Source organism: Ovis canadensis, chromosome 4 (assembly GCF_042477335.2).
Source record: "Ovis canadensis isolate MfBH-ARS-UI-01 breed Bighorn chromosome 4, ARS-UI_OviCan_v2, whole genome shotgun sequence".
NCBI lineage: Eukaryota > Metazoa > Chordata > Mammalia > Artiodactyla > Bovidae > Ovis > Ovis canadensis.
The window spans coordinates 21,920,741-21,946,313 of NC_091248.1; the positions used below are offsets into that span (position 1 = coordinate 21,920,741).

Genomic DNA, 25,573 nt, shown 5'->3' on the forward strand with positions numbered 1-25,573 from the left:
CCTGCCTCTGCCTCAACACCTCTTTCCCTGACAAAATCCTCACACATGCAATCTCATCTCAGTATCTGCGTTGGGAAGGACCCAGATACAGACATTTTCCTACGTACCAATGCTTTGCTGCCGCTGCTGTGGCTAAGTCACTTCAGTTGTGTCCGACTCTGTGACCCCGTAGACAGCAGCCCCAGGCTCCGCCATCCCTGGGATTCTCCAGGCAAGAACACTGGAGTGGGTTGCCATTTCCTTCTCCAATGCACGAAAGTGAAAAGTGAAAGTGAATCCGCTCAGTCGTGTCTGACTTACATAATGTAAATCACTTCACAGTTCAAAACTGTGGTTCTTTCCTCCCTTCACAGGTAAGAAGCCCAAGGCACAGAAAAGTTCAAGATCACACAGCAGTGGAGACAGGGCTGGGAATCCAGACTCTCCAGCTCCGAGTCCCTGCTCAGGACCACCTAGAACTACATGTCTGGTGGATAAGAAACAAACCAAACAAGAACAAAACATAGGTATATTTTCTCAAGCTCAATTAAAGTGACATAGATGCCCCAGAAAGTTATCATGCGACCTACCTTGATTAAAGTTTTGTAATTAATGATTGTCCTTCTCTGAACAGGTTGAGACATTTGAAGCTACAGTCCATGATTTTTTGGAATGCATTATGTTCTCAATACAGAATATTAGGGAATGAAGGGTTTTAACAGGCCCACAGTTCAAAAGCATGCAAACCTTCCAAAAAGCTTTTGGTTGGCAGGGCTGATGAACTGGAATTGGGAGATTCAGATTGACATATATACACTATTGATACTATGTATAAAATAGATAAGTAATGAGAACCTACTGTATAGCACAGGGAACTCTAACCAATACCCTGTGGGGACCTAAATGGGAAGAAAATCCAAAAGGGGGGATATACGTATATGTATGGCTGATTCATTTTGCTGTACAGCAGAAACTGATGCAACAGTGTAAAGCAAATATATTCCAATAAAAAACTGAGACCAAGCACGAGCTGCTTGTCTCCATGAGTGGCCCTGAAATAAACCATTCTCTGCTTAAAAAGAAACAGCTTTAAGTTAATATGGAATTTAAAGCACCAATAAATATTAATGAATTATTGATCATTCTCACAGCAATAAGATCTTACACGGGCAAAACAACTGGTCATTTACAAGAAGTTTTCACACTTATCCAATTTCAGATCAACATTACTAGTCACCGAGGAAAGCCAAGCCCCAGGTGACTCTCTAGCACTCTCTGAAGGAGACCTCTGGTTTTGCAGACACACCTGGGGTCTCCCAGCCCTTGGTGGCAAAGGGGCCACCCCTCACCTGCAGCTGGTGGAGCATCTGGCCGTTTCCACTGCTCTGAAAAATGCTGGACACTTTCAGCAGTGTTTCTGACAAAGTCTTCAACTTGCCCACAAAATCAAAAGTGTGATTTACCTGCAAAATAAAGCACATCAGGGTGTGTCTCTAGCTCAGCTGTGTTGCACTAGGAAGATTCTTCAGCCCTGTGGCTGCCACAACAAGGAGATACACACTGTGTGCAACCTGGCCATTGGAGCAAAGATCTTCCAAGGCCACACGTCACCGGATAAGGTGACCGTGCCAGTGCCCCTTCCTCTAGGCTCCTTCCACTGTGTGTTGCCCATCCGTTCACCAGGGAGTCCCCAGGGTACAGGTCACTCTAAGAATGAATGTTCCAGTATATACTGGCTAAATAAGACAACATCTGCCCACACGTCCTCCTCAACCATACATTCTCAACTAGCATCTATGACCTGGATTATGATATCCAACTCTATTTAGGAGAAAGCAAAACTGGTTTTAATTAGAGGATACTTTTTTTAATTAGAGGATAATTGCTTTTTTGTGTTGGTTTCTGCCATACAACAACTCAAATAAGTCATAACCATATATATATATATATATATCTCCCCTCTCTCAAGCCCTCCTCCCCATTCCCATCCCATCCCACTTCTCTAGGTTTTCACAGAGCACCAGTTTGAGCTCCCTGTGTCATACAACAAATTCCCACCAACTATCTATTCTACACACGGTAGGGTAGTGGTTTCACATTCCAGTGCTACTCTTTCAATTCATCCTACCTTCTCCTTCCACCACTGTGTCCACAAGTCTGTTCACTAAGTCTGTGTCTACATTTCTTCCCTACAAATGGGCTCGTCAGCACTTTTTTTCTAGATTCCATATATATGCATTAATTACAATATTTTTTTTTCTCTTTCTGACTTACGTCACTCTGTGTAATAGGATCTAGGTTCATCCACTTCACTACAACTGACTCCCAACTCACTTCTTTTTATAGCTAAGTAGTAGTCAATTACATATATGTATCACAACTTTATCCATACTCTGTCAACGGATGTCTAGGTTGCTTCAATGTCCTGGCTATTGTAAACAGTGCTGCAATGAAATCTGGGGTGCATGTATCTTTTTGAATTGTGGTTTTCTCAGGGTATATGCCCAGTAGTATGAAAGTGTTAGTCACTCAGTCACGTCCAACTCTTCGCAACCCTGTGGACTGTAGTTTGCCAGGCTGCTCTGTCCATGGAATTCTCCAGGCAAGAATGCTGGAGTGGGTAGCCACTCCAGGGAAATAGAAGGGGAAAAAATATAAGCAGTGACAGATTTTATCCTCTTGGGCTCCCAAATCACTGCAGACAGTGACTGCAGCCATGAAATTAAAAAACGCTTGCTCCTTGAAAAGAAACCTATGACAAACCTAGACCTAACTCTACACCTAAAGCAACTAGAAAAGGAAGAAATGGAGAACCCCAGGGTTGGTAGAAGGAAAGAAATCTTAAAAATCAGGGCAGAAATAAATGCAAAAGAAACAAAAGAGACCATAACAAAAATCAACAAAGCAAAAAGCTGGTTCTTTGAAAGGATAAATAAAATTGACAAACCATTAGCCAGACTCATCAAGAGAAAAAAAAAGGGAGAAGAATCAAATCAACAAAATTAGAAATGAAAATGGAGAAGTCACAACAGATAACACATAACTACAAAGGATCATAAGAGAATACTATCAGCAATTATTTGTCAATAAAATGGACAACATGGAAGAAACGGACAAATTCTTAGAAAAGTACAACTTTCCAAAACTGAATCTGGAAGACATAGAAAACCTTAACAGACCCATCACAAGAACAGAAATTGAAACTGTAATCAGAAATCTTCCAGCAAACAAAAGTCCAGGTCCAGGTGGCTTCACAGCTGAATTCTACCAAAAATTTCAAGAAGAGCTAATATCTATACTACTCAAACTCTTCCAGAAAATTGTAGAGGAAGGTAAACTTCCAAACTCATTCTATGAGGCCACCATTACCCTAATACCAAAACCTGACAAAGATGTCACAAAAAAAGAAAACTACAGGCCAATATCACTGATGAACATAGATGCAAAAATCCTTAACAAAATTCTAGCAATTAGAATCCAGAAACACATTAAAAAGATCATACACCATGACCAAGTGGGTTTTATCCCAGGGATGCAAGGATTCTTCAATATCTGCAAATCAATCAGTGTAATTCACCGCATTAACAAATTGAAAAATAAAAGCCATATCATTATCTCAATAGATGCAGAGAAGGCCTTTGACAAAATTCAACATCCATTTATGATAAAAACTCTCCAGAAAGCAGGAATAGAAGGAACATACCTCAACATAATAAAAGCTATATATGACAAACCCACAGCAAACATTATCCTCAATGGTGAAAAACTGAAAGCATTTCCCCTAAAGTCAGGAACAAGACAAGGGTGCCCACATTCACCGCTACTATTCAACATAGTTCTGGAAGTTTTGGCCACAGCAATCAGAGCAGAAAAAGAAATAAAAGGACTCCAAATTGGAAAAGAAGAAGTAGAACTCTCACTGTTTGCAGATGACATGATCCTCTACATAGAAAACCCTAAAGACTCCACCAGAAAATTATTAGAGCTAATCAATGAATATAGTAAAGTTGCAGGATATAAAATCAACACACAGAAATCCCTTGTGTTCCTATACACTAATAATGAGAAAGCAGAAAAAGAAATTAAGGAAACAATTCCATTCACCATTGCAACGAAAAGAATAAAATACTTGGGAATATATCTACCTAAAGAAACGAAAGGGACGGGGGAGCCTGGTGGGCTGCCATCTATGGGGTCGCACAGAGTCAGACACGACTGAAGCAACTTAGCAGCAAAGAAACTAAAGAGCTATATATAGAAAACTATAAAACACTGATGAAAGAAATCAAAGAGGACACTAATAGATGGAGAAATACACCATGTTCATGGATCGGAAGAATCAATACAGTGAAAATGAGTATACTACCCAAAGCAATCTACAGATTCAATGCAATCCCTATCAAGCTACCAGCGGTATTTTTCACAGAACTAGAACAAATAATTTCACGATTTGTATGGAAATGCAAAAAACCTCGAATAGCCAAAGCAATCTTGAGAAAGAAGAATGGAACTGGAGGAATCAACTTGCCTGACTTCAGGCTCTACTACAAAGCCACAGTCATCAAGACAGTATGGTACTGGCACAAAGACAGAAATATAGATCAATGGAACAAAATAGAAAGCCCAGAGATAAATCCATACACCTATGGACACCTTATCTTTGACAAAAAAGGAGGCAAGAATATACAATGGATTAAAGACAATCTCTTTAACAAGTGATGCTGGGAAAACTGGTCAACCACTTGTAAAAGAATGAAACTAGATCACTTTCTAACACCGCACACAAAAATAAACTCAAAATGGATTAAAGATCTAAATGTAAGATCAGAAACTATAAAACTCCTAGAGGAGAACACAGGCAAAACACTCTCAGACATAAATCACAGCAGGATCCTCTATGATCCACCTCCCAGAATATGGGAAATAAAAGCAAAAATAAACAAATGGGATCTAATTAAAATTAAAAGCTTCTGCACAACAAAGGAAAGTACAAGCAAGGTGAAAAGACAGCCTTCAGAATGGGAGAAAATAATAACAAATGAAGCAACTGACAAACAACTCATCTCAAAAATATACAAGCAACTTATGCAGCTCAACTCCAGAAAAATAAATGACCCAATCAAAAAATGGGCCAAAGAACTAAATAGACATTTCTCCAAAGAAGACATACGGATGGCTAACAAACACATGAAAAGATGCTCAACATCACTCATTATCAGAGAAATGCAAATCAAGACCACAGTGAGGTACCATTTCACACCAGTCAGAATGGCTGCGATCCAAAAGTCTGCAAGCAATAAATGCTGGAGAGGGTGTGGAGAAAAAGAAGCCCTCTTACACTGTTGGTGGGAATGCAAACTAGTACAGCCACTATGGAGAATAGTGTGGAGTTCCTTAAAAGACTACAAATAGAACTGCTTTATGACCCAGCAATCCCGCTGCTGGGCATACACACTGAGGAAACCAGAATAGAAAGAGACACATGTACCCCAATGTTCACTGCAGCACTGTTTATAATAGCCAGGACAAGGAAGCAGCCTAGATGTCCATCAGCAGACGAATGGATAAGAAAGCTGTGGTACATATACACAATGGAGTATTACTCAGCCATTAAAAAGAATACATTTGAATCAGTTCTAATGAGGTGGATGAAACTGGAGCCGATTATATAGAGTGAAGTAAGCCAGAAAGAAAAACACCAATACAGTATACTAACACATATATATGGAATTTAGAAAGATGGTAACGATAACCCTGTATGTGAGACAGCAAAAGAGACACAGATGTAAAGAACACACTTTTGGACTCTGTGGGAGAGGGAGAGGGTGGGATGATTTGGGAGAATGGCATTGAAACATGTATACTATCATGTAAGAAACAAATCACTAGTCTACGTTCAATACAGGATGCTTGGGGCTGGTGCACTGGGATGACCCAGAGAGATGATATGGGGAGGATGGTGGGAGGGGGGTTCAGGGTTGGGAACTCATGTACACCCGTGGCGGATTCATGTCAATGTATGGCAAAGCCAAGACAGTACTGTAAAGTTAAAAAAATAAATTAATTTTAAAAAAAAAAAAGCAAAGACATCACTTTGCCAACAAAGGTCCATCTAGTCAAAGCTATGGCTTTTACAGTAGTCATGTACGAATGTGAGAGTTGGACCTTAAGAAGGCTGAGCACCAAAGAATTGATGCTTTTGAACTGTGGTGTTAGAGAAGACTCTTGAGAGTCCTTTGAACAGCAAAGAGATCAAATCAGTCAATCCTAAAGGAAATTAACTCTGAGTATTCATTGGAGGGACTGATGCTGAAACTGAAGCTCCAATATTTTGACCACCTGCTGCAAAGAGCCATCTCAATGCAAAAGGCCCTGATGTTGGGAAACACTGACGGTAAAAGGAGAAGAGGATGTCAGAGGATGAGATGGTTAGATAGCATCACTCACTCAGTGGACATGAATTTGAGGAAACTCCAGGAGATGGTGAAGGACAGGGAAGCCTGGCGTGATGCAGTCCATGGGGGTCACAAAGAGTCAAACACGACTTACCAACTACCCGACAACATTGTCCAGTATTGGGATTGCTGGGTCATATGGTAGTTTTACTCCTAGTTTGTTAAGGAATTTCCATATTGTTCTCCATAGTGCCTGTATTAATTTATATTATCACCAGTAGTGCAAAACTCTATTTATTTATTTATTGCTGCTGGCAGAGCAAATGAGCAAAGGTTTTTGTAAAATAATTTGGTATCATAAAAAATATTCATAGTCACTGACCTACAAAAAACTTCCTTGCCTTTTTCTCTCAAAATAAAAGGATACTGTCCTAAGGAAATGATTGAGATGAAATACAAAGCTATACCCATGAAGATGCCTCTATGTGTGTGGGTGTGTGTGAGTGTGTGCACACTTAGTCGTGTCCAACTCTTTGCAACCCTATGGACTGTAGCCTGCCAAGCTCCTCTGTCCAAGGAATTCCCCAGGCAAGAATACTGGAGTGGGTTGCCATTTCCTTCCTCAGGGGATCTTCCTGACCCAGGGATCAAACCCACATCCCTTGGGTCTCTTACACTGGCAGGTGGATTCTTTGCCACTGAGCCACCTGGAAAGCCCCATGAAGATGCCTATGGCCACATTACTATATTTCTATATCAAAACAGTCTAAATGCAAACAGGTAAGATTAAAGAGGGTTTGGGAGTCCAACCACACACCTCTGAGGTCACAAGGGCATAGGTCACAGCAGTTCAGGGGCTAGAAAGAAGCGAGGGGCTCCTGCTGCTAATTCCCACCAGGAGTCTAGGACAGGATGAAGCGCTCACCAGCACATGGCTGCCTCTGCTGCCTCCTGCCTTCCCTGCCCTGCACCTGTGCCCACCCCCTGCTCGGCTGCTGGGGTCTGAGCCATAAAGGGAGGTGCAGCCTACCCATACGCCTCCCCGCTGCCTTCACATGACCCTGGGAGGTGTGGACCTACATGACGTCTGTGTTATTTACCCACCCGGGTAAGTGTGAGCCTCTGTTCCTAAGGATGAGCAAGCATGGGAAACACCAAGGGGCACATGAAGAGATCCTTCTATTCAAAAGACGAGGCCAGTGTATGCGTCAGAATAAAGGTCTTTATCTGGAACTGATTTAGGGCAAGACAGGAGAAAATGTATAAAGCAACTACTGTGTATTTCAAGAAACACCCAGGAGCACAGAGGAGGTGGTGAGGAGGCCATGATGACACGGGAACGACCCCACAGGAAGAGGTGCGATCCAGAGGCTGAGCACAGGCTCGGAGTCAAAGCAAAGGGGACAAACTGGGGACTGGTCTGGAGCCATAACACAGACCCCACTCCAGCCCTCAGAGGAGGCTGGAGACAAAGAAGGAAAAGGACAAGTCAGAGAAAATCAAGACAGATGCAAGAGATCTAAGCCAGGGAGGACTTGGAACTCAGAGCAGAGAAAGGGCTAGATAACAGGCCCAATTAGCACAGGAGGGGGAAAACCATCACTGCTGGGTCTGAACATCTGAAGACCATTTCTGGTTTGGTTTTTTTTTTTTTTTAATTGAAGTATAGTTGCTATACAATATATATAAGTTACAGGTATACAATATAATGATTCACAATTTTTAAAGATTATACTCTATTTTAGTTATTATAAAATACTGGCTATATTCCCTATGCGGTACAATATATCCATGCAGCTTATTTCATACATAAGAGCCTGTACCTCTTGCTCCCCAGCCCCTATTCCACCCCCCTCTCCCCACTGACAACCACTAGTTTGCTCTCTATATCTGTGAGTCTGCTGCTTTTTTTAAAGGTTGTCTTTTTATTACTGTTATTTGCACTGGATCTTTGTTGCTGCACACCAGGCTGTCTCTAGATGCAGCGAGCAGGGGCTACTCTTCATTGCTGTTCGCAGACTTCTCATTGCGGTGGCTTCTCTTGTTGCAGAGAACAGGCTCTGGCACCCTGGTTTCAGTAGTTTCGGCTCCCGGGCTCTAGAGCACAGGCTCAGCAGTTGAGGCACATGGGTCTAGTTGTGCCTTAGTTGCTCCAATGACAACAACTATGATTCCACAGGAAGCGGACTCTTCCTGGACCAGGGATCAAACCCGTGTCTCCTACACCAGCAGGCAGATTCTTACCCACTGCAACACCAGGAAAGTCCTGCTTCTCTTTTGTTATATTCACTAGTTTCATTTTTTTTACACTCCACATTTAAATGATATTATACAGTTCTTGTCTTTCTCTGACTTATTTCACTTAGCATAAAAAACTAAACAAATCAGCAAACAAAACAGAACCACACTCAGAGATTCAGAGAACAAACTGGTGGTCTCCAGTGAAATAAGCAAAGGGGATTAAGAGGCACAGACTTCCTGGAGAAGCCCTCCCCACTTCAGGCAGCAGCACTGGAAACTACTAGAAGCCTCATGGGTACCAGATGAAGCGAGCAGATCAAAATAACAGCACAAAGCCTGTGATGATTAAACGTCCCTGGAGTCACAGCCTACAAACAAGGCTGAGACCTGTGTGTTAAACCTAAACAACAGACTGTCTGCAAAAGTGAAAGGTATTTCTTACAGAGTCTCTGAACATAACAGTCAAAATGCCCACAATACAACTGAACATTGCCTGCTGCACACAGAACCAGAGAACTCACAAGCAGTCAACTGATGCCAGTATTGAGACAAACTTGATGCTGGAATGATCTGGCAAGTATTTTAAAGCTGTCATCATAGAAATGCTTCAACAAGCAACTCAAAATTATCTTGAAACAAATTAAATAGCAGAAAATCTTAACAAGAAAATACAAGTTATTAGAAAGACAGATAAGCACAGGGCAGTACAGAACTGGAAAACGCCGTAACAAAAAGTATTTTAAATTTGCCAGATGACCTCAAGTAGAAGAGTAGAAATGACAGAGGACAGGAAATTACACATCAACCAATAAGAGCAAGAGGGAAAAACAGGCAAGGCGGCCAGAGCTTCGGGGACCTGTAGGACAGTAACAAAAGGTTCCATGTTTGTATCTGAGGCCAAGAAAGATAGGAGTGGGGCTGAAAAGCTATCAAAAGAAATAATGGCTGAAAACTTCCCCAAATTGGTGAAATAGAAAACTTACAGAATCAAGAACTTGAACAAAACCTTCAGAAGGTTGTAGGGAGACCGGGAGGCTTGGAGCTCAGAGCCCCACCTGGAAGTGGGCACAATTCTCAGAAATGCCACAGCCTCAAGTCTTATCGTCACTTCTACCTCCTTGGGAGAAACTGCTTGGGTTCTCTTTTCACCTATCAATCACCTAGGAACTGCTGGTTTTACAAAATAGCCTGTGACTGGGTCACAGCATGAGATCTTAGCTGTGGGCTTATTTTTTCTGCTCATTATTTACATCACCCTGCTCCGGAGAAGGCAATGGCACCCCACTCCAGTACTCTTGCCTGGAAAATCCCATGGATGGAGGAGCCTGGTGGGCTGCAGTCCATGGGGTCGCTAAGAGTCGGGCATGACTGAGTGACTTCACTTTCACTTTTCACTTTCATGCATTGGAGAAGGAAATAGCAACCCACTCCAGTGTTCTTGCCTGGAGAATCCCAGGGACAGGGGAGCCTGGTGGGCTGCCGTCTATGGGGTCGCACAGAGTCGGACATGACTGAAGCGACTTAGCAGCTCCCTCCTCAGCATTCAGAATATTTGCCTAATGCTTCTAAGGGGAATGAGGCCTGAGGGAGCTGGAGGAGGCCAACAAGGTTTCTGAGTCAAAGGACATGAGCTGGAGGCCAGGTTGGCCAAGGACTGTGGAGAGACCCTGAGCAAACCATCTCAGCTCTGAAGCCAGGTTTACAAAGCAGTCTGGAGAAGGTGTTCGTCTCTCATGGTGCTTGGATGTGGCTGACTGTCTGTCTGTCCTGGCTCGGCCATCTCACAGCTGTCACCTTAATTAACCTGTGGCCTTGGACTCGAGGACAAAACGATGACAGCACACAGACATCCGAGGTCCGTGCGGGAGCAGCATGCATCTCGGGGGCTGGGGATTATCTAGTTTCACAGAGCAGTGTATTCCCAGACCTACTGACGCTGCTTTCTCAAGGAACCGCTGCTTTACAGGGGATTACATCAAACTAGTCTATTTGTAAATGTAATTACTTTTTCTCCGGGCAACTTTGCTGCGTTTGATAAAATGTTGCATGTTGAACATTTCCACCCACCCGAGAATCTCACTCCGGGGTGAATGGTGAGGACCTATTTTCAGATGAGTAATCTGATGCCCGCAGTCAGACATCGAATGAGTGCAAGTTCTGTTCCCTCTGAGGGGCTCCCCGGGGGCAGTCGCTGCCTCCTGGGGCCACAGTGCTTTGTGCACACACATAGTCCTGCATGCAGGGAGCATGCACCTCCAGCCGGTGTCAAGTTCACTTACAGACTCCAGTCCCGGGAGGCTCCCACCTCACGGACATCTTTCATCTTTGACAAGCAGCAGAAAGCAAAATTTTCATTTCTATTCAGTTACTTAATCATCAGGCTTCATGTCCACTTAATAGTAAAAACACCAGTAGCCTCTGTCCATCTGTAACCTGTGAGGCTAATTCTCATCCTCCCCAAGTTCCCCCAAAGGCAGTCGTGTGCTGAAGGTGGATAAATACCACGCACCAATACACAAAGGCATAAAATCGTGCAGAGCGTCTGATCAGGAATCTAGTGTCCAAGGCTGATAATAGTAAAGAGTGCTTCAGGGTACAAGCTCTTTCGCACATGATGACCTAACACTGTAAATACGGCTGGTGAAAAGCATATAGCTATGGAGTCCACAATATGCTTCCATGCACCAGCTAATGACGGCTTCCCTGATGGCTCAGCCAAAGAATTCACCTGCAAGGCAGCAGACACAGGAGACATGGGTTTGAACCCTGTGTGAGGAAGATCTGCTGGAGAGGAAATGGCAACCTACTCCAGTATTCTTGCCTGGAAAATCCCACGGACAGAGAAGCATGGCTACAGTCCATGGGGTTGCAAAGAGTCAGACATGACTGAGTGACTGAGCATGCATGCACCAGCTAATAAATATGGGAAAGTAAACCTCACCAGCCTTCACAATGATCCATCTGTAAAATGGACCTAGTAGCACCTACCCACAGGCTTCCCTGATGGCTCAGTGGCAAAGAATCCACCTGCCAATGCAGGAAATGTGGGTTCAGTCCCTGGGTCGGGAAGATCCCCTGAAGAAGGAAACGGCAACCCATTCCAGTACTCTTGCCTGGAGAATCCCATGGACAGAGGAGCCTGGTGGGCTACAGTCAATGGGGTTACAAAAGAGTCGGACATAACTCAACGATTTCAAACAACAAGCACCTGCCCTACTGGGTTCTTCTGAGAAGTGAACAAGAGAGGATCTGGAAAAGTGTCCGTGATGGTTCCCGGAACCTTGGAGAAGCATGTGGTTCAATCTGCATCTGAACGTGTTTATGTGAGTGCAGAAGCAGGAATGGGTGTCCACTCACACGGCCCCCACCCCCGCACCTCACCCCATCAGAAGCCCTAAGGCCAGCAGTGACCAGCCTCCCCTAGCATGACCTCCCATAACCACCCATCCTGTGGGAAGCAGTCTTCTCACCACGCCCTGCCCGGTGCTGTCACTGGGGATCCGTGTCCCATTTGCCCACAACACGCTCCTCTGAGGACAGAGCTGCTCTGCTAGCATGCACATCCCAGGGTAGGGATACAGTGAGGTGTGACAGAGAAGTAAAACATGGGCCTTGGAGACCCACAGACCTGGGTTCAGAAGTCACCACTGCCCCTGCTGAGAGATTCTGCCATGCTGACTAGCCCCTGAGACTCACCCGAGGAGTGAGTGAGGTCACTGCTAACACCCCTTGTGGGTGTGAGGGCTGGATGAGGTTCCAGCAGGGTCAGGACTACAGGCAGGGATTCCTCCCTAGTATCTCTCCCTCCACCTCCTCTCAATACATATTTGATAAACTGAGACTTAATATTTAAGAGCTGATGAGCTTTGTACTTTAATTCCATGTGCAAGCATGCTCAGTCATGTCCTACTCTTTGCGACCCCATGGACTGTAGCCCACCAGGCTCCTCTGTCCATAGGATTTCTCAGGCAAGAATACTGGAGTGAGTTGCCATTTCCTTCTCCAGGAGCTTTGTGGGAACTCCTTATCCCTCCGGAGCCCCAGGTCCCTAAGATGAAGAAGCCCACGTAGGACCTGCTGTGTGGGTATCTGGTCATCCCCCGGCTTCAAGTCCACACTCAGGCTTGGTTGGAAGGGCAGGGCTGGCCTGTGCTGGCTGCTTCAATGTGAAGCTCTGCCACAGAGATCTGGGAGGCTGCCAGGGAGGCTTCTTCCTCTTGATCTCACTGTGGAGTCTATCCCCACTCCTGGCAGGTGGCTCCCCCGAGAGGCTCCCTCAGAGGGTTCTCCACCTCACTGTGGAGTCCTCACCCAGCAGGCGGCTGCCTCCAGAGCCTCCTGGTCACCCAGATCCCGTGCACCTGGCCCCCTGCACACAGCACCTTTCCAGGCTCTTCTCCAACAGCAGGAGCTGCTGCTGGCCTGGCACCTCCTTGTGGACGACTCCCGGTTGCAGATGATGCCCCCAGGCCTGGCTTGGTCCAACCTCACTGAGAGTCACCGAGTGTAGACCTTCTCCAGCCCCCAGTATGCAGATGCCCCTGAAACCATACCAGGAAGGCTCCTGGGCAACCTGGCCACCCAGCTGGCCAGAACCATGCTCTCCTCATGGAGGTCGGGACCCCAACCCTGGTTGGAGGCCACATCCGGTCTTGTCCCTTCCTTTGACACCCTCCCAGCCCAGCAGAGAGGCTTCGTGCTTTAAAATTCTCTTCACATCACTGACCAGCCCATCACCCTAGCACCTTGCTACAGTGGTAACACTTCCTCTTAACTCTCCCTGCTGTTTCTCTTGGTCGAACCCTGACCCACAGACCAGGAAGGAAGCCTGCGGACACTGCTCTCAGAATGACTCTCCCATCACATTATTTCTGAGTTATTTCTTCAGATGTTTGTCTTGCCTTTCCCCATTGCAGGGTGAGCCCTTCAACAAGAGGATGGCCACACTAGCTGTTATAGTACACCATATAGCCCAGTATATAATACTATAGTGCATATAATATTGTTATCAATGATATTACGTGCAATAATATATACTATAACAATAATAAATTCATTTTTTGTTGAATTTTTAAAGTTGAATTTAAAATAAAGCTGTGATATAGAGCCATTTTCTGGGAAATTTCTAAAATACCCACAGTCCTTAAAAGCTTAATGCACTGAGATTATCTGAATAACACTGGCTTTGGCTCTAGGCCCCTCTGAAGCACGGCCCTGAAAGGATGAATGCCTGATGCCCGTGTAGATTAACGTCACTTCACTGTGAGAGCCCAGGCTTTCGGTAAATACCCTTCCAAATGGACATTCTCAAGATAAAAGCAGAAGTTATCAAGTACATTCAGAATCAGCACAGTTCAGTTGCTCAGTCGTGTCCGACTCTTTGTGACCCATAAACCGCAGCACACCAGGCCTCCTTGTCCATAATCAACTCCCAGAGTTTTTCCAAACTCATCTCCATTGAGTCAGTGATGCCACCCAACCATCTCACCCTCTATCATCCCCTTCTCCTCCTGCCCTCAATCTTTCCCAGCATCAGGGTCTTTTCAAATGAGTCAACTTTTCACATCAGGTGGCCAAAGTATTAGAGTTTCAGCTTCAGCATCAGTCCTTCCAATGAACACCCAGGACTTATTTCCTTTAGGATGGACTGGTTGGATCTGCTTTCAGTCCAAGGGACTCTCAAGAGTCTTCTCCAACACCACAGTTCAAAAGCATCAGTTCTTCAGTGCTTAGCTTTCTTTATAGTCCAACTCTCACATCTATACATGACTACTGGAAAAACCATAGCCTTGACTAGATGGACCTTTGTTGACAATGTCTCTGCTTTTGAATATGCTGTCTAGGTTGGTCATAACTTTCCTTCCAAGGAATAAGCGTCTTTTAATTTAATGGCTGCAATCACCACCTGCAGTGATTTTGGAGCCTAAAAACATGAAGTCAACCACTGTTTCCCCATGAGAATAAACAGTGGCAAATATAGCCCCTGAGCTGAGTCACAGGTGGGAAAGAGACTCCACACAGCAGCCGTAAGGGAAAGGCAACATGAACTGGTAAAACCTACTTGGACCCAAAACAACCCAACTGCTTGGATGACTGCACACCACCACTAACTTTTCAGCTTCTAAGTTGTGGGTAGCATCTGAAGCCTGGTAGCTCAGCACTAATAGGACTGGTGATTCCTCCCCGGGTCTGACAGGGCCCATGGCCTCCTGAAGCCCCTCAAAAGTGTCTGCAGACTCATGAGCCACCGTCAGAAAAAAAGATGAGACTGCGGGAAAACACAGCACCGTCATCTAATATGACCAATGATAAATCCTGAATTGGATGGGGCTTCCCAGGTGGCGCTAGTGGTAAAGAACCCACCTGCCAATGCAGGAGACAGAAGAGACCCGGGTTCAATCCCTGAATCAGGAAGATCCCCTGCAAGAGCATAGCACCCCACTCCAGTATTCTTGCCTGGAGAATCCCATGGATGGAGGAGACTGGCGAGCTACAGTCCATGGGGCCACAAAAAGTCAGACAGGACTGAAGCAACTCAGCATGCACGAGAAGCTAAGAAGCCTAAGAAAGGGAAAACGCGCAGAGCTGTGCAATGCCCAAACTCCTCCAGGGAAGCTCTCTACCTCTTCACCTGAGCTTGCCTGCCATTGGGCAGAGTGGGTGGGGACCAAGAAATGAAAGTGAGGGTACCAAAGGCTCGCCACCAACTTGGGAAACGGCACAACCAGACCCAGACCACAAACACAGGGTCTGACTCTCCCTTCATCACCAGATGCCCACCTATTCTCCACATCCTCCTGGGACCACCTGACCAGCCTCCTTCTTTCTGTCTAATTGTTCCCCCGGCATTAGTTACTCTAAATAACACCTCCTCCCCCAGATGTCCTGAAAGAATGATGCAGCACGTCTAAGCTCAACAACCAAGAGCACAGGCAAAAGTCAAACAACAAAAAATGCAAAATGAATTGTCATCAACATAAGAAAACTGTCTGTAATCTGAGCTATACAACAATCATGGCAAATATTTTAACAGCCTGCTCCCCACTGGACTGCTTGTGTGGTCTATAACACCCTCATTCAGTCACACTCACCTTCTGAATGACTTTATTAATCTCTGGAGTGTTTGGTGTATACAGTATTTTCCCATGTAATACAGGTTTTAGGAAAGACCACACCAAAGCGCCATTTGGAGACTGCAGGATTTCCTGATAAAGCTTCAAGCAAAATGGCGCTGTCACCATTAAAAAAAGAAAAAAGAAAAAGTGTTACTCATGATACAGGATGCCCAGGATAACAGGAGAATTTACTTATATAGCCATGACACCTCACTTCCAAATGAGTGGTTTATATATTTTTTTCATGACTCAATTCTGAATTGGGGCAGTAAGGTCAGAAATATTTTTTCGATCCCTGTCATTAGCAGTTCTTTTCTCAAAACTTTGTTCCCATTGATATTTTGAATGAAAAGGAAATATGATTTTCACATCTTTAAACTAAGTCATTGGTAAAGGTACCAAATAATGACAAAGACACTTGAAAACGAAAACAGTGATGTAAAAGGAATGCATCTGGCGTTTAATCTGGAAAATTTTCATTTCAACAGTCACAGCATCCAGATGAGAATTAGGCTTTCCTTATGAAACGCTACAGGCCTTTTCATAATGCTAAAGATTTAGCTTTATGAAATGCTACAGGCTTTCCTTTGCTGCATTTATGAAGAACTATTGCTACTACTGACTACTGACTAACTATTGAACTACTGACTACTTTTGTTACATTAAAGAACCTAGCTTTCACCCAAATATCAGTTCCTCATGATGGCACTCATACCTGCTGTGGTGCTGGTTGGTTTCAATGGAAGGTTTACTTGACTAAACCAATAGGTACCTAATGAAGGTGGCACCTTTACCATGATAATGATTAGTAATCAAATAGTAAAGGTTTTAAGCTAGTGATAAATGCTTCAGTATAACCCATTCTTTTACTCCCAAAGGGAACATTTAAAATGAAAATATCATCTTAGCTTTGATACCACTATCTGTAATATCCAGTGTATGAAAATTACTGTTATAATCATTTCCACTATTAGTTCCAGCTTTCTAAATTCCCCATTTGAAAATAAAAGCAAATTCCTTTTATTCAATAAACACAATAAAATTGAAAGAAATAATTTCACAAAATAAAGTACATGATTCCATAATGACTTTTTATAGCATTAAGTATAGAGGTTATTCTTCTTACTGATATTTTAACCCTGGTGGCTCAGAGGTTAAAGCATCTGCCTGCAATGCGGGAGACCTGGGTTCAAGCCATGGGTCGGGAAGATCCCCTGGAGAAGGAAACGGCAACCCATTCCAGTATTCTTGCCTGGAGAATCCCATGTACGGAGGAGTTTGGTGGGCTACAGTCCATGGGGTCGCGAAGAGTCGGACACGACTGAGCGACTTCACTCACTCACTCACTCACACTTTAAATTATAAGCTTAATATAGATGGTGGCAATTTTTAGGTTGGGAAACACATAAGAATATGAACATAAAGAGAAATCTGAAACCAAGAATCCTGACATCTGCCACTTGGGAGCTGTGTGAACTTGGACAAGTCACTTAACCTTCTCTATCATGTCAACTGAAAAATGAAGGTATTAGTATTTCCTATGGTTAATGGGATAATCATTTGAAATAAATGTATGAAAGAACCCAGAAAAACTGGTTTTCAGTGTTAGCTGAATGACTGGATGGATGGATGAATGGATGGTTGGATGGATAGATGAGTGGATGGGTGGATGGATGATTGTATCAATGGATCAATGGAAGGATGAATGGATCCATAGTTGGAAAGATGGAAGGATAAATGGATGGATAAATGGTTGAATGATTGGATTTGATGAACAAATCAATAATCCTCAAAAAACCCATATGCAAGAAACAAGAGGAAATGAGGATTAGTGTAGGAGACAACAAAATATTATCCACATTAATAGCCTTAATGTGTATCTACACTGCCACACTCTATGTTGTTCAACAGCCACCCAATTATCCATCAGCTGATGAACACACCAACACGCTGTCTCTAGGCAGCTCTGAGGACACCTTGCAGCTCCTCCTGTACATAGTCCAGCTCTCTCCTTCCCACCCACCCCCCCCCCCCAACACCTCCATCCATCCCAGGCACAAGTATAGAAAAAGGCGTCTTGGGTACAGCAGACAGAAGTCTAAGATGGCCTCAAAGCACTCACACCTTCTTGTGTGGACACACCCATGGTCAGGTTATCCGGGCGTGGTGCAGGGATTCTGACTTGGAGTTGATCAAAGGGGAGGTTATCTTGGCTGAACCATCAGCCAAACCCTTTAAAAGAGTCCAGAGGCCCCCCTGTCAAAGAGAGGACTGCTGTCCTTAAAGATGCAGCCATCAGGCTCCTACACCTGCAAGAAAGCGAGTTCTACCAACAACCACCTCCAACGAACACTCTCACTGCAGCCTTGCCAGTCCCGACAGAGGACCCAGCTAGTCAGCGCTCAGACTGTGGTCCATACAGACCATGAGACGATGAGTGTGTGTGTCCTAAACCACTGGCTTGCTGTGCAGTGTGGAAGAGTAATTAATACACTAGACACACTAGAGCACGGTCCTCAACAGTTAGTAGGCATCACTCCTATTACCTTATGAGGCAGGTATTAAGTTCCCATGTTAAACACAAGATGAACATGATTGAGACATGAAGTCACAGGACTGAAGACACCCAACTAGTTGGTGGGACTGAACAGTCTATACCTTTATCAGCACACTTACCCTTAGTCTGTCTTTCCAATCAAAATGCACCCACTTAAAGTAGGGCCAGGAAATCACTTTTCACTCTGCTGTTATTTGCTACTGAGCTTTATCTAGAAGGCAAGTTTGTGGGAGGCCACATACAGCTCTCCTGGCTTTCTGAGACAGCCATCCTGCAGGAACCAAAACCCAGACCTCTCACTCTCACTGGCTATTCCGGGATCCCAAAGGGCTGGGGCTTCAAGGGCACCAGAATTTAAGACCCAGTTCTGTGGCATCACAGGTGACAGAATTAGCCTGTGCTCAAGGGTGCAGGGGTCTTACAAAGCCAACTGCCAGACCAGCATTTACTGACTTCACACTAAATGAAGGATACAGGTTGGACGGTGGAACAGGAAATTCTCGGCAAGTATGTTCCCATTTTTCACACAGACTGAGTATCTTGTACAAAGCAGGGCTAATTATCAAAATGCAAATTAATCTAAACACATGTGGATTACTGTTTTCTTACTTGAATCTTCAGGAATGTTGAATTTCTCTTTGTCATCTCCTAAGAGTTCATGAACTCTAGGCAAGTTAAGAAAGGTGTCAGAGCTGCTGAAGAAAGACGTTTGGTCCTTGCAAACCATCTTCATCAAAGACTGGAAAGAACCAAAGGCTGAACTTCTGGCCTGGTTACTTTGTGAAGCCTGAGAACAAAAGAAAAACAAGGCAAACAGTGGCTCAGAGTGATTCCCTCACAGGCTCCTGAGCCTGCCGCCCCTCCTCCAAAGGAACACGGAAGACTGTCACCACGTCAAAGGTACAGTATCTGAGCTTTAGTCTTTTCTGTCCTTGATTTTGCTGGTCTATATGGTTGAAGAGACTAATGTTATACACACACATAAATTATTACTCAATAAATATCACTAACTCAGACTAACCAATAGTATGAATATGTGTCTCTACAACCAAATTTCCCAGATGCCTGAGGGTCATCAAAACAGCCCTCAGCTGATGATCAACCCAAGTACTGCCTCCAAGGCAGGTCCAAGGACACACCACCCACCCCTCCCCCTGCCCCTCCCCCTCAGCAGGCCCCCACACAACCCCCTCCCCACCATTTCATTCCAGGCAGACAGAGTCCAAGCAAAACGAACCTCAGGATACTAACCTCACCGGACTTTGTGTTTGTATTTGTGATATGCAATCTATAAGCCAATTATTTCTGTGCAAATAAACGTATTGAAGTTTTTGAAAGCAATGTAGTCTCTGAGAAGCTAAAAAAAGCCCCTGGAATCTCATTTGTGTGGATGAACAATTTTGTGATTTCTTAGGTTACAGAAAACACACGTGCATGGATGGATGTGCCTTCCCTGGAGTCTGCTTCCGCGGATTTTGAAGGACACCCCAGGCTTTGCTCTTCATCACGATGTCATGACACAGAGCCATTAAGAGGCCCCCTTAGCCCCATGCTTGGTCATCAGTGCACATTTCAGACGTTGAAAGAGAAAGAAAACCAAAGGAGCAAACACAAGGACACAGTGGGTCCACACCTTTCTCGGGGCCAAGACCAAACACCCACCTGCTGGAAGTCGGGTGCATCCAGCAAAGCAGTGATCTTAAATTCATGCAGGAATGCAGGAAGGCGTTCCAGGACGCGGCCAGCTCTGGGAAGCAGGTGGCTGAGGCTGGACACGATGTCCAGCAGGGCACTCAGCAGGGTGCTGGCTTCAGCAGGAAGCAGAGTCTCAAAGGAAACACAACAGGACATAACCAACCCTGGACATGGGACCTCACGAGCCTCGTGGCGTACAGTGAAGGGAGTGAAGAGTGTTATTTGATTTTATTCTCTTGAGCCTGGGAGACACCTCTGTTGTGCCCTATGAGGTCCTCTCTATCTGCCCCATTTCTGGAGCACACTCTACCGCACCAAGATTGTCAACACGTAAAGCAGGGGCAGATGTGACCTGTTGTTAAAATTCAAATCACTTTCAAAATTCTTCTTTCTAGTACTTTTCTGGTCGGAGAAGGCAACAATACCCCACTCCAGTACTCTTGCCTGGAAAATCCCATGGACGGAGGAGCCTGGTAGGCTGTGGTCCATGGGGTCGCTAGGAGTCGGACATGACTGAGCGACTTCACTTTTACTTTTCACTTTCACGTACTGGAGAAGGAAATGGCAACCCACTCCAGTGTTCTTGCCTGGAGAATCCCAGGGATGGGGGAGCCTGGTGGGCTGCCATCTCTGGGGTCACACAGAGTCGGACACGACTGAGGCGACTTAGCAGTAGCAGCAGTAGCAGTAGCAGCAGTATTTTTCTGGTGATCCAGTGGTTAAGACTCCATACTTCTACTGCACATGGGAAGGATTTGATCCCTGGTGGGGGACCTAGGATCCCACCTGCGACGTGGCCAAAAATAAACAACTGAATAAATAAAACAATCAGCGCATGTGTGCTAAGTCACTTCAGGCATGTCTTACTCTGCAATACTATAAACCAACTATAATTTAAAAGGTTAAAAAAATTTTAAAAAGATTGTCATGGGATTTCCCTGGCAGTCCAGTGGTTAAGACTTTGCCTTCCAAGGCAGGGGTTGTGGGTTCAATCCCTGGTCAGAGAGCTAAGATCCCACGTGCCTCATGGCCAAAAAAAAACACAGAAAACAGAAACAATATTGCAACAAATTCAATAAATATTTTAAAGTGGTCCAGATCAAAAAAAAAAAAGTTATTTTGAAGACTGTGTTAGGAGAAAATCAAACAAACAAATAAATTAAAAATTATAAAAAATACCAGTCTCTGGATGAATGGGTAAATCAGCAAACACTGCCTCCTCCCACAGAGGTGGAGGCTGCACAGTAGGTCTCCTCCCTTTGCTCTCATCTGAATTTCCAGGTTTGCATACTCAGGCCTTGGCCCCTGACAATTCTGCACCTGCCACGTGGCTGCTGGCTCTGCCCCTGACCTGCAGGACAGAAGCCCCACTCTGTCCCTCACACACTCTCTCTGCTCAAAACAAACCGACTGTCCTCAGTTAAGGCAACAGAGACACCTTGGACAGGAGCAAAGGAGTGCAGGCTTTTGTCACATTTCCACCCGCCTTTCTAACTGCAGCTGCACCTAAGAAGTTGCCCTCAGGGACACTGGCTGTTGTGCATGGCCCGATTTGGGACCCAGCACCTAAGGCCAGAGGAACACACTGGACATTAACCGCAAATGGTGTCTTGTGAAATGCACCCTAGCTTCGCTGTCAGTCGAGAGGCCCGGGGCGTAGGCTGAGCCTGCTGATGCCTGGGCTTGGTGTGGCTCCCACGTGCGTCTGTGGGGCTCTAACACCGGAGCATCACCATGGACCAACAGGCTTCCCTGGAGCCGGGCGACTAGAAGGAGCTGGTGTTACTAACAGTGGTGTCCATTTCATGGTGTCTGGGAGAGCAACTCCAACCCAGTATTCCATCCTTATGGCGCTTGTCAAAGCAGTTATCTGGGCCCGAGAAGCACCAGTTTCAAGTCGGTCGCTTCTGTGTGCGTAAGAGAGCCGGCCTCCACCGGGCGGCACGCTGCCCAAAGTGCGCATGGCACAGTGGAGAGACCTGCTGAGCACAGGACCCACCCGCCTGCACGCGAGCTGGAGGCCCGGGCACGCCTCGATGGGGGTGGCCTCGCCAGTCACGGAGACTCAGGACATGTTCATTCTGCTTGGGGCTTGAAATGAAGATTCTGAAATGTTCAGAATTAATTCTCATCCTGAGAGTTATTTTTGTTCTGTGTGTGTGTGTGTGTGTGTGTGTGTGTGTGTGTGTGTGTGTGATCCAACATCCACCCACTGGATTCTTGGAGTTACTGAAAAGAGGGAGGCCACGAAGGAAACAGGACTGGACTGGCAAATCCCAAAACTGTCCTTTGGGATGCAGAGCTCCTAAAGCCACCACGCTAACTCCGATCGGCCCAGATGTCGGCTGATCTCCCTGGGGAGAAACTTGGAGCAAGACCAGAGGTCAAGGGTGAAGGGTCTGGAGACATAAACAGAGTGGAGGCTGGAAGATGAGCAAGTTCTAGACAAGGCAGGACCAAGAGTGCAAGATCGAGGCCATGAGCCATGTGCGTGTGATCCCTTGGGCATAACTCCTGTGTGCAGAGGGGGACTGGGCTCCCCAGGCAGCTATCCCCACAGTCAACTTCAGCTCCTTCTCATTCACACTATAACCCTCGGTTTCTCCCATCTCCCACCCCTCACCTGCTGGGCGTGGGCATGTGGTTGGGGGCAGGGGGTGTAGGTAACAAGCTGGTTCACACAGGAAGGGGCTGCCCGATGCCCCCACCATCTGCACACCTTCTCCTGGACAGGCCCCAGCACGTCCCCTCATGGGACACAGTCCGTGTGCCCCACGATGTAACGGTGGGCAGAGGAGGTCACGGCCAAGGTAGCAGAGTGGCTCTGACTCAGAGGGGCCACTGGGGGTTGTGGGCAGCAGAACCCAGCCTCCCCAAGAAAGTCAGACCAGTGCTCATCAAAGAGGAGGAAGCGGGTGCTAAGCTAGGGTGGCGACTCTGCTCACTGGTCCCTCCCCAGTGAGCACACTGCCTGCCACCAATGCTGCGGCGAATGTCCTGTGCCAATGCCCTAGGAAATCTCCTGAGCAGCCCTTGACTCCGTGCCCCCGCCCAGAGGTGGTGCCCAGGAGGCTCGGGGACAGGCCGAGGCTGTAAAGTCCACACCGGCCTTGCTGGCCTGATGCATCCACACTGGCCCCTCGCGCTGCCCGAGCCAGGCCAGCACCCGTCTTCCCCTTACTTTGTAAATGAAGTTCCGCAGGTCCAGGTTTCGAGCCAACACCACAATCATGGAAAACACCTGGGCCCTGGGCAGGCCACACAGCTCCCTCGCTGCAGACTCGGACTTTCCATCTTCAGGGAACTGGAGCAGGAGCTGAAGAATATCCCTGCTGCAACTTCCAGACAAAGCCACTGTCAGGGCGCTGGACAGCACCTGTGTCGAAGCATGAAGGTTGGACGTGACTATGCCTGAGATGTGGAGTCCCCGGACTCAGAACGCCCCCAGTGATGAGACCTTGGAAAGCCCGTTCTCCCAAGATGCTGAGGCTTTACCTGCATTTTCATGGATTCCCAAACTCTGTGCTATTTCAAACATTTTGAATGGAAAGGTTTCTAAAATGCACACAGAATCCCCTGAATCTGTAAGCAACAGAGTGATGACTTGGGACCTTCAGGCCCCCAGCTGCCTCCCGCCCTCCACCCAGGAAGCTCTCAGAAGTCATGTCTGTGTCTCTCCCTCTGACAGTGAGTCTTAGCCTCTGCTCTCACGTTATCCGGTTTTTGTTTTTTTTTCCCAGTGTTATCAGTGTGAACTATTTTTTCTCCTCCACCTCCAACTGAAAACCAGATTTCCAAGGCAGTTATCATTTTTGAAAAGAAAAAGAAAACAGTGTGAAAAGCAGGGCCCGAGGACAGCTGTGCTGATCTTGGGCATACCGCTGTTCCCTCTGTGAGAAGGCCGGGGCTGCATCTCCGCCTGGGAATGAATTCCTGTTAATGGTCTTCCGGTTAATATGACAATTATAAAGCAGAATTTAAAACAAGCAGCAGACTTCCTGTTGTGTTCATACTCTGATGGCTGCAATTACTGCAAAACGTTCTGGCCAAGAGGGACCTTCTGTGAATAAGAGCTACTGTTCCCTTCTTAGGAGCCTTGTGAACATGGAGAACTCATCAGTTGCTTTCATGTGATGCCATAAAGAGCCCTAAGAATCACTAAGAAGTAGAATGATAGAGTAATGGGGGTTCTCTAGAAAAACAGATACTATGCATCTTCCAGGAGATTTTTTAAGGAATTGGCTCACTCAGTTGGAGGGGCTTGGCAAGACCATGCTCTGCAGGGTCGGCTGGCATCAGGGAAGCCCAGGGCCAAGCTAGTGTGGCAGATTAGCCCCAGGAGCCATCTGGAGGCAGAATCCCCCTTCCCCGGGAAGCCTCTGTCTTTTTACTTAGTTCTTCAAATGATTGGATGAGGCCCACCCACAGTACAAAGAGTAATCTGCTCAAGACTGGACTGCAAGGAGATCAAACCAGTCAGTCCTTATGGAAATCAATTCTGAATACCCATTGGAAAGACGGATGCTGAAGCTGACGCTCCAACATGCTGGCCACCTGATGCAAAGAGCTGACTCAATGGAAAAGACCCTGATACTGGGAAAGATTGAGGGCAGGAGGAGAAGGGGGCAACAGAGGATGAGATGGTTGGATGGTGTCACTGATTCAGTGGACATGAGTTTTGGCAACCTCGGGGAGATGGTGAGGGACAGGGAAGCCTGGTGTGCTGCAGCCGGTGAGGTTGCAAAGAGTCAGACACAACTGAGCAACTGAACAACAACTACCATTTGCACAAAGTCTACAGATTTCAATGTTAATCTCATCTAAAAAATAATCTCACAGGACACTTAGATTGCTATTTGGCCAAATATCTGGGTACTGTGGCCTAGCCCTATACACATATAAAACTAACCATCACAAACGGAGGGAGAATTTAATATGCTAATGGACATTTTGAATATTTGAGAAAGATGTTGTTTACATACCTAATTAACCAAAAGCTCTTTTTCCATAGGGGACTTATGAGGCACAGACGTACCTTGGAAAAGATTTCCTTGTTCCACTGTTTCCATCGTGGTCTCTAAGGGAAGGTGCATGCCTCTGGTTGAAAGAGGGTTTCAAAGAGGGGTTGAGGGGTAATGCATATCCCCCCTTCTCTTTGATTAGGGAAGCCCCTCTTTGGCCAGTTCTGTAGAACAGACTTCCATGGAAGTTCTCCTTGAGTCGGGACCACTGCCCCAGGTCTCATGTGGGCACCAACCAGAACCAGCTGGTGAGGGTCCCTCGGCACCATCTCAGCCCCAAGCGTGGTCCCCAAGAAGGATCATAGTCCATGCATCTCTTAGAGTTTACCCCTAAAGGCAACATTTGTCTTAAAACCTGTATACATGTCTCTCAACCAGTGGGGAGGTCCCAGGGGCAGCCTTCAAGCTGAAACCTCACAGCCACACCACACACAGGAACAGCACCTTGCACCGTGTTTGCTTCCGTGCCTGCCCTTCCATGCCTCCCTACTTCATTCTTTATCTTTGTTTTTAATTTTACTGTAACCACTTTCCTTGCTCAAAAAGCACCTGAAACCGGCAGGGAGTAAG

At 45.9% G+C, this 25,573-nt stretch overlaps 1 protein-coding gene across 1 annotated transcript in view; it reads right to left on the bottom strand.

The window, feature by feature from the left end:
* The window catches only part of ABCA13 (ATP binding cassette subfamily A member 13), a 396,112-nt gene that overhangs the window by 272,272 nt on the left and 98,267 nt on the right, over nt 1-25,573 (bottom strand). Inside the window, exons 25-29 of the mRNA XM_069587332.1 lie at nt 23,164-23,358; nt 19,950-20,114; nt 18,897-19,074; nt 15,707-15,846; nt 1,329-1,442 (exon numbers count right to left, since the gene is read on the bottom strand). Of these exons, the coding sequence (XP_069443433.1) occupies nt 1,329-1,442; nt 15,707-15,846; nt 18,897-19,074; nt 19,950-20,114; nt 23,164-23,358 (792 nt within the window). The remainder of the gene's footprint in view (nt 1-1,328; nt 1,443-15,706; nt 15,847-18,896; nt 19,075-19,949; nt 20,115-23,163; nt 23,359-25,573) is intronic.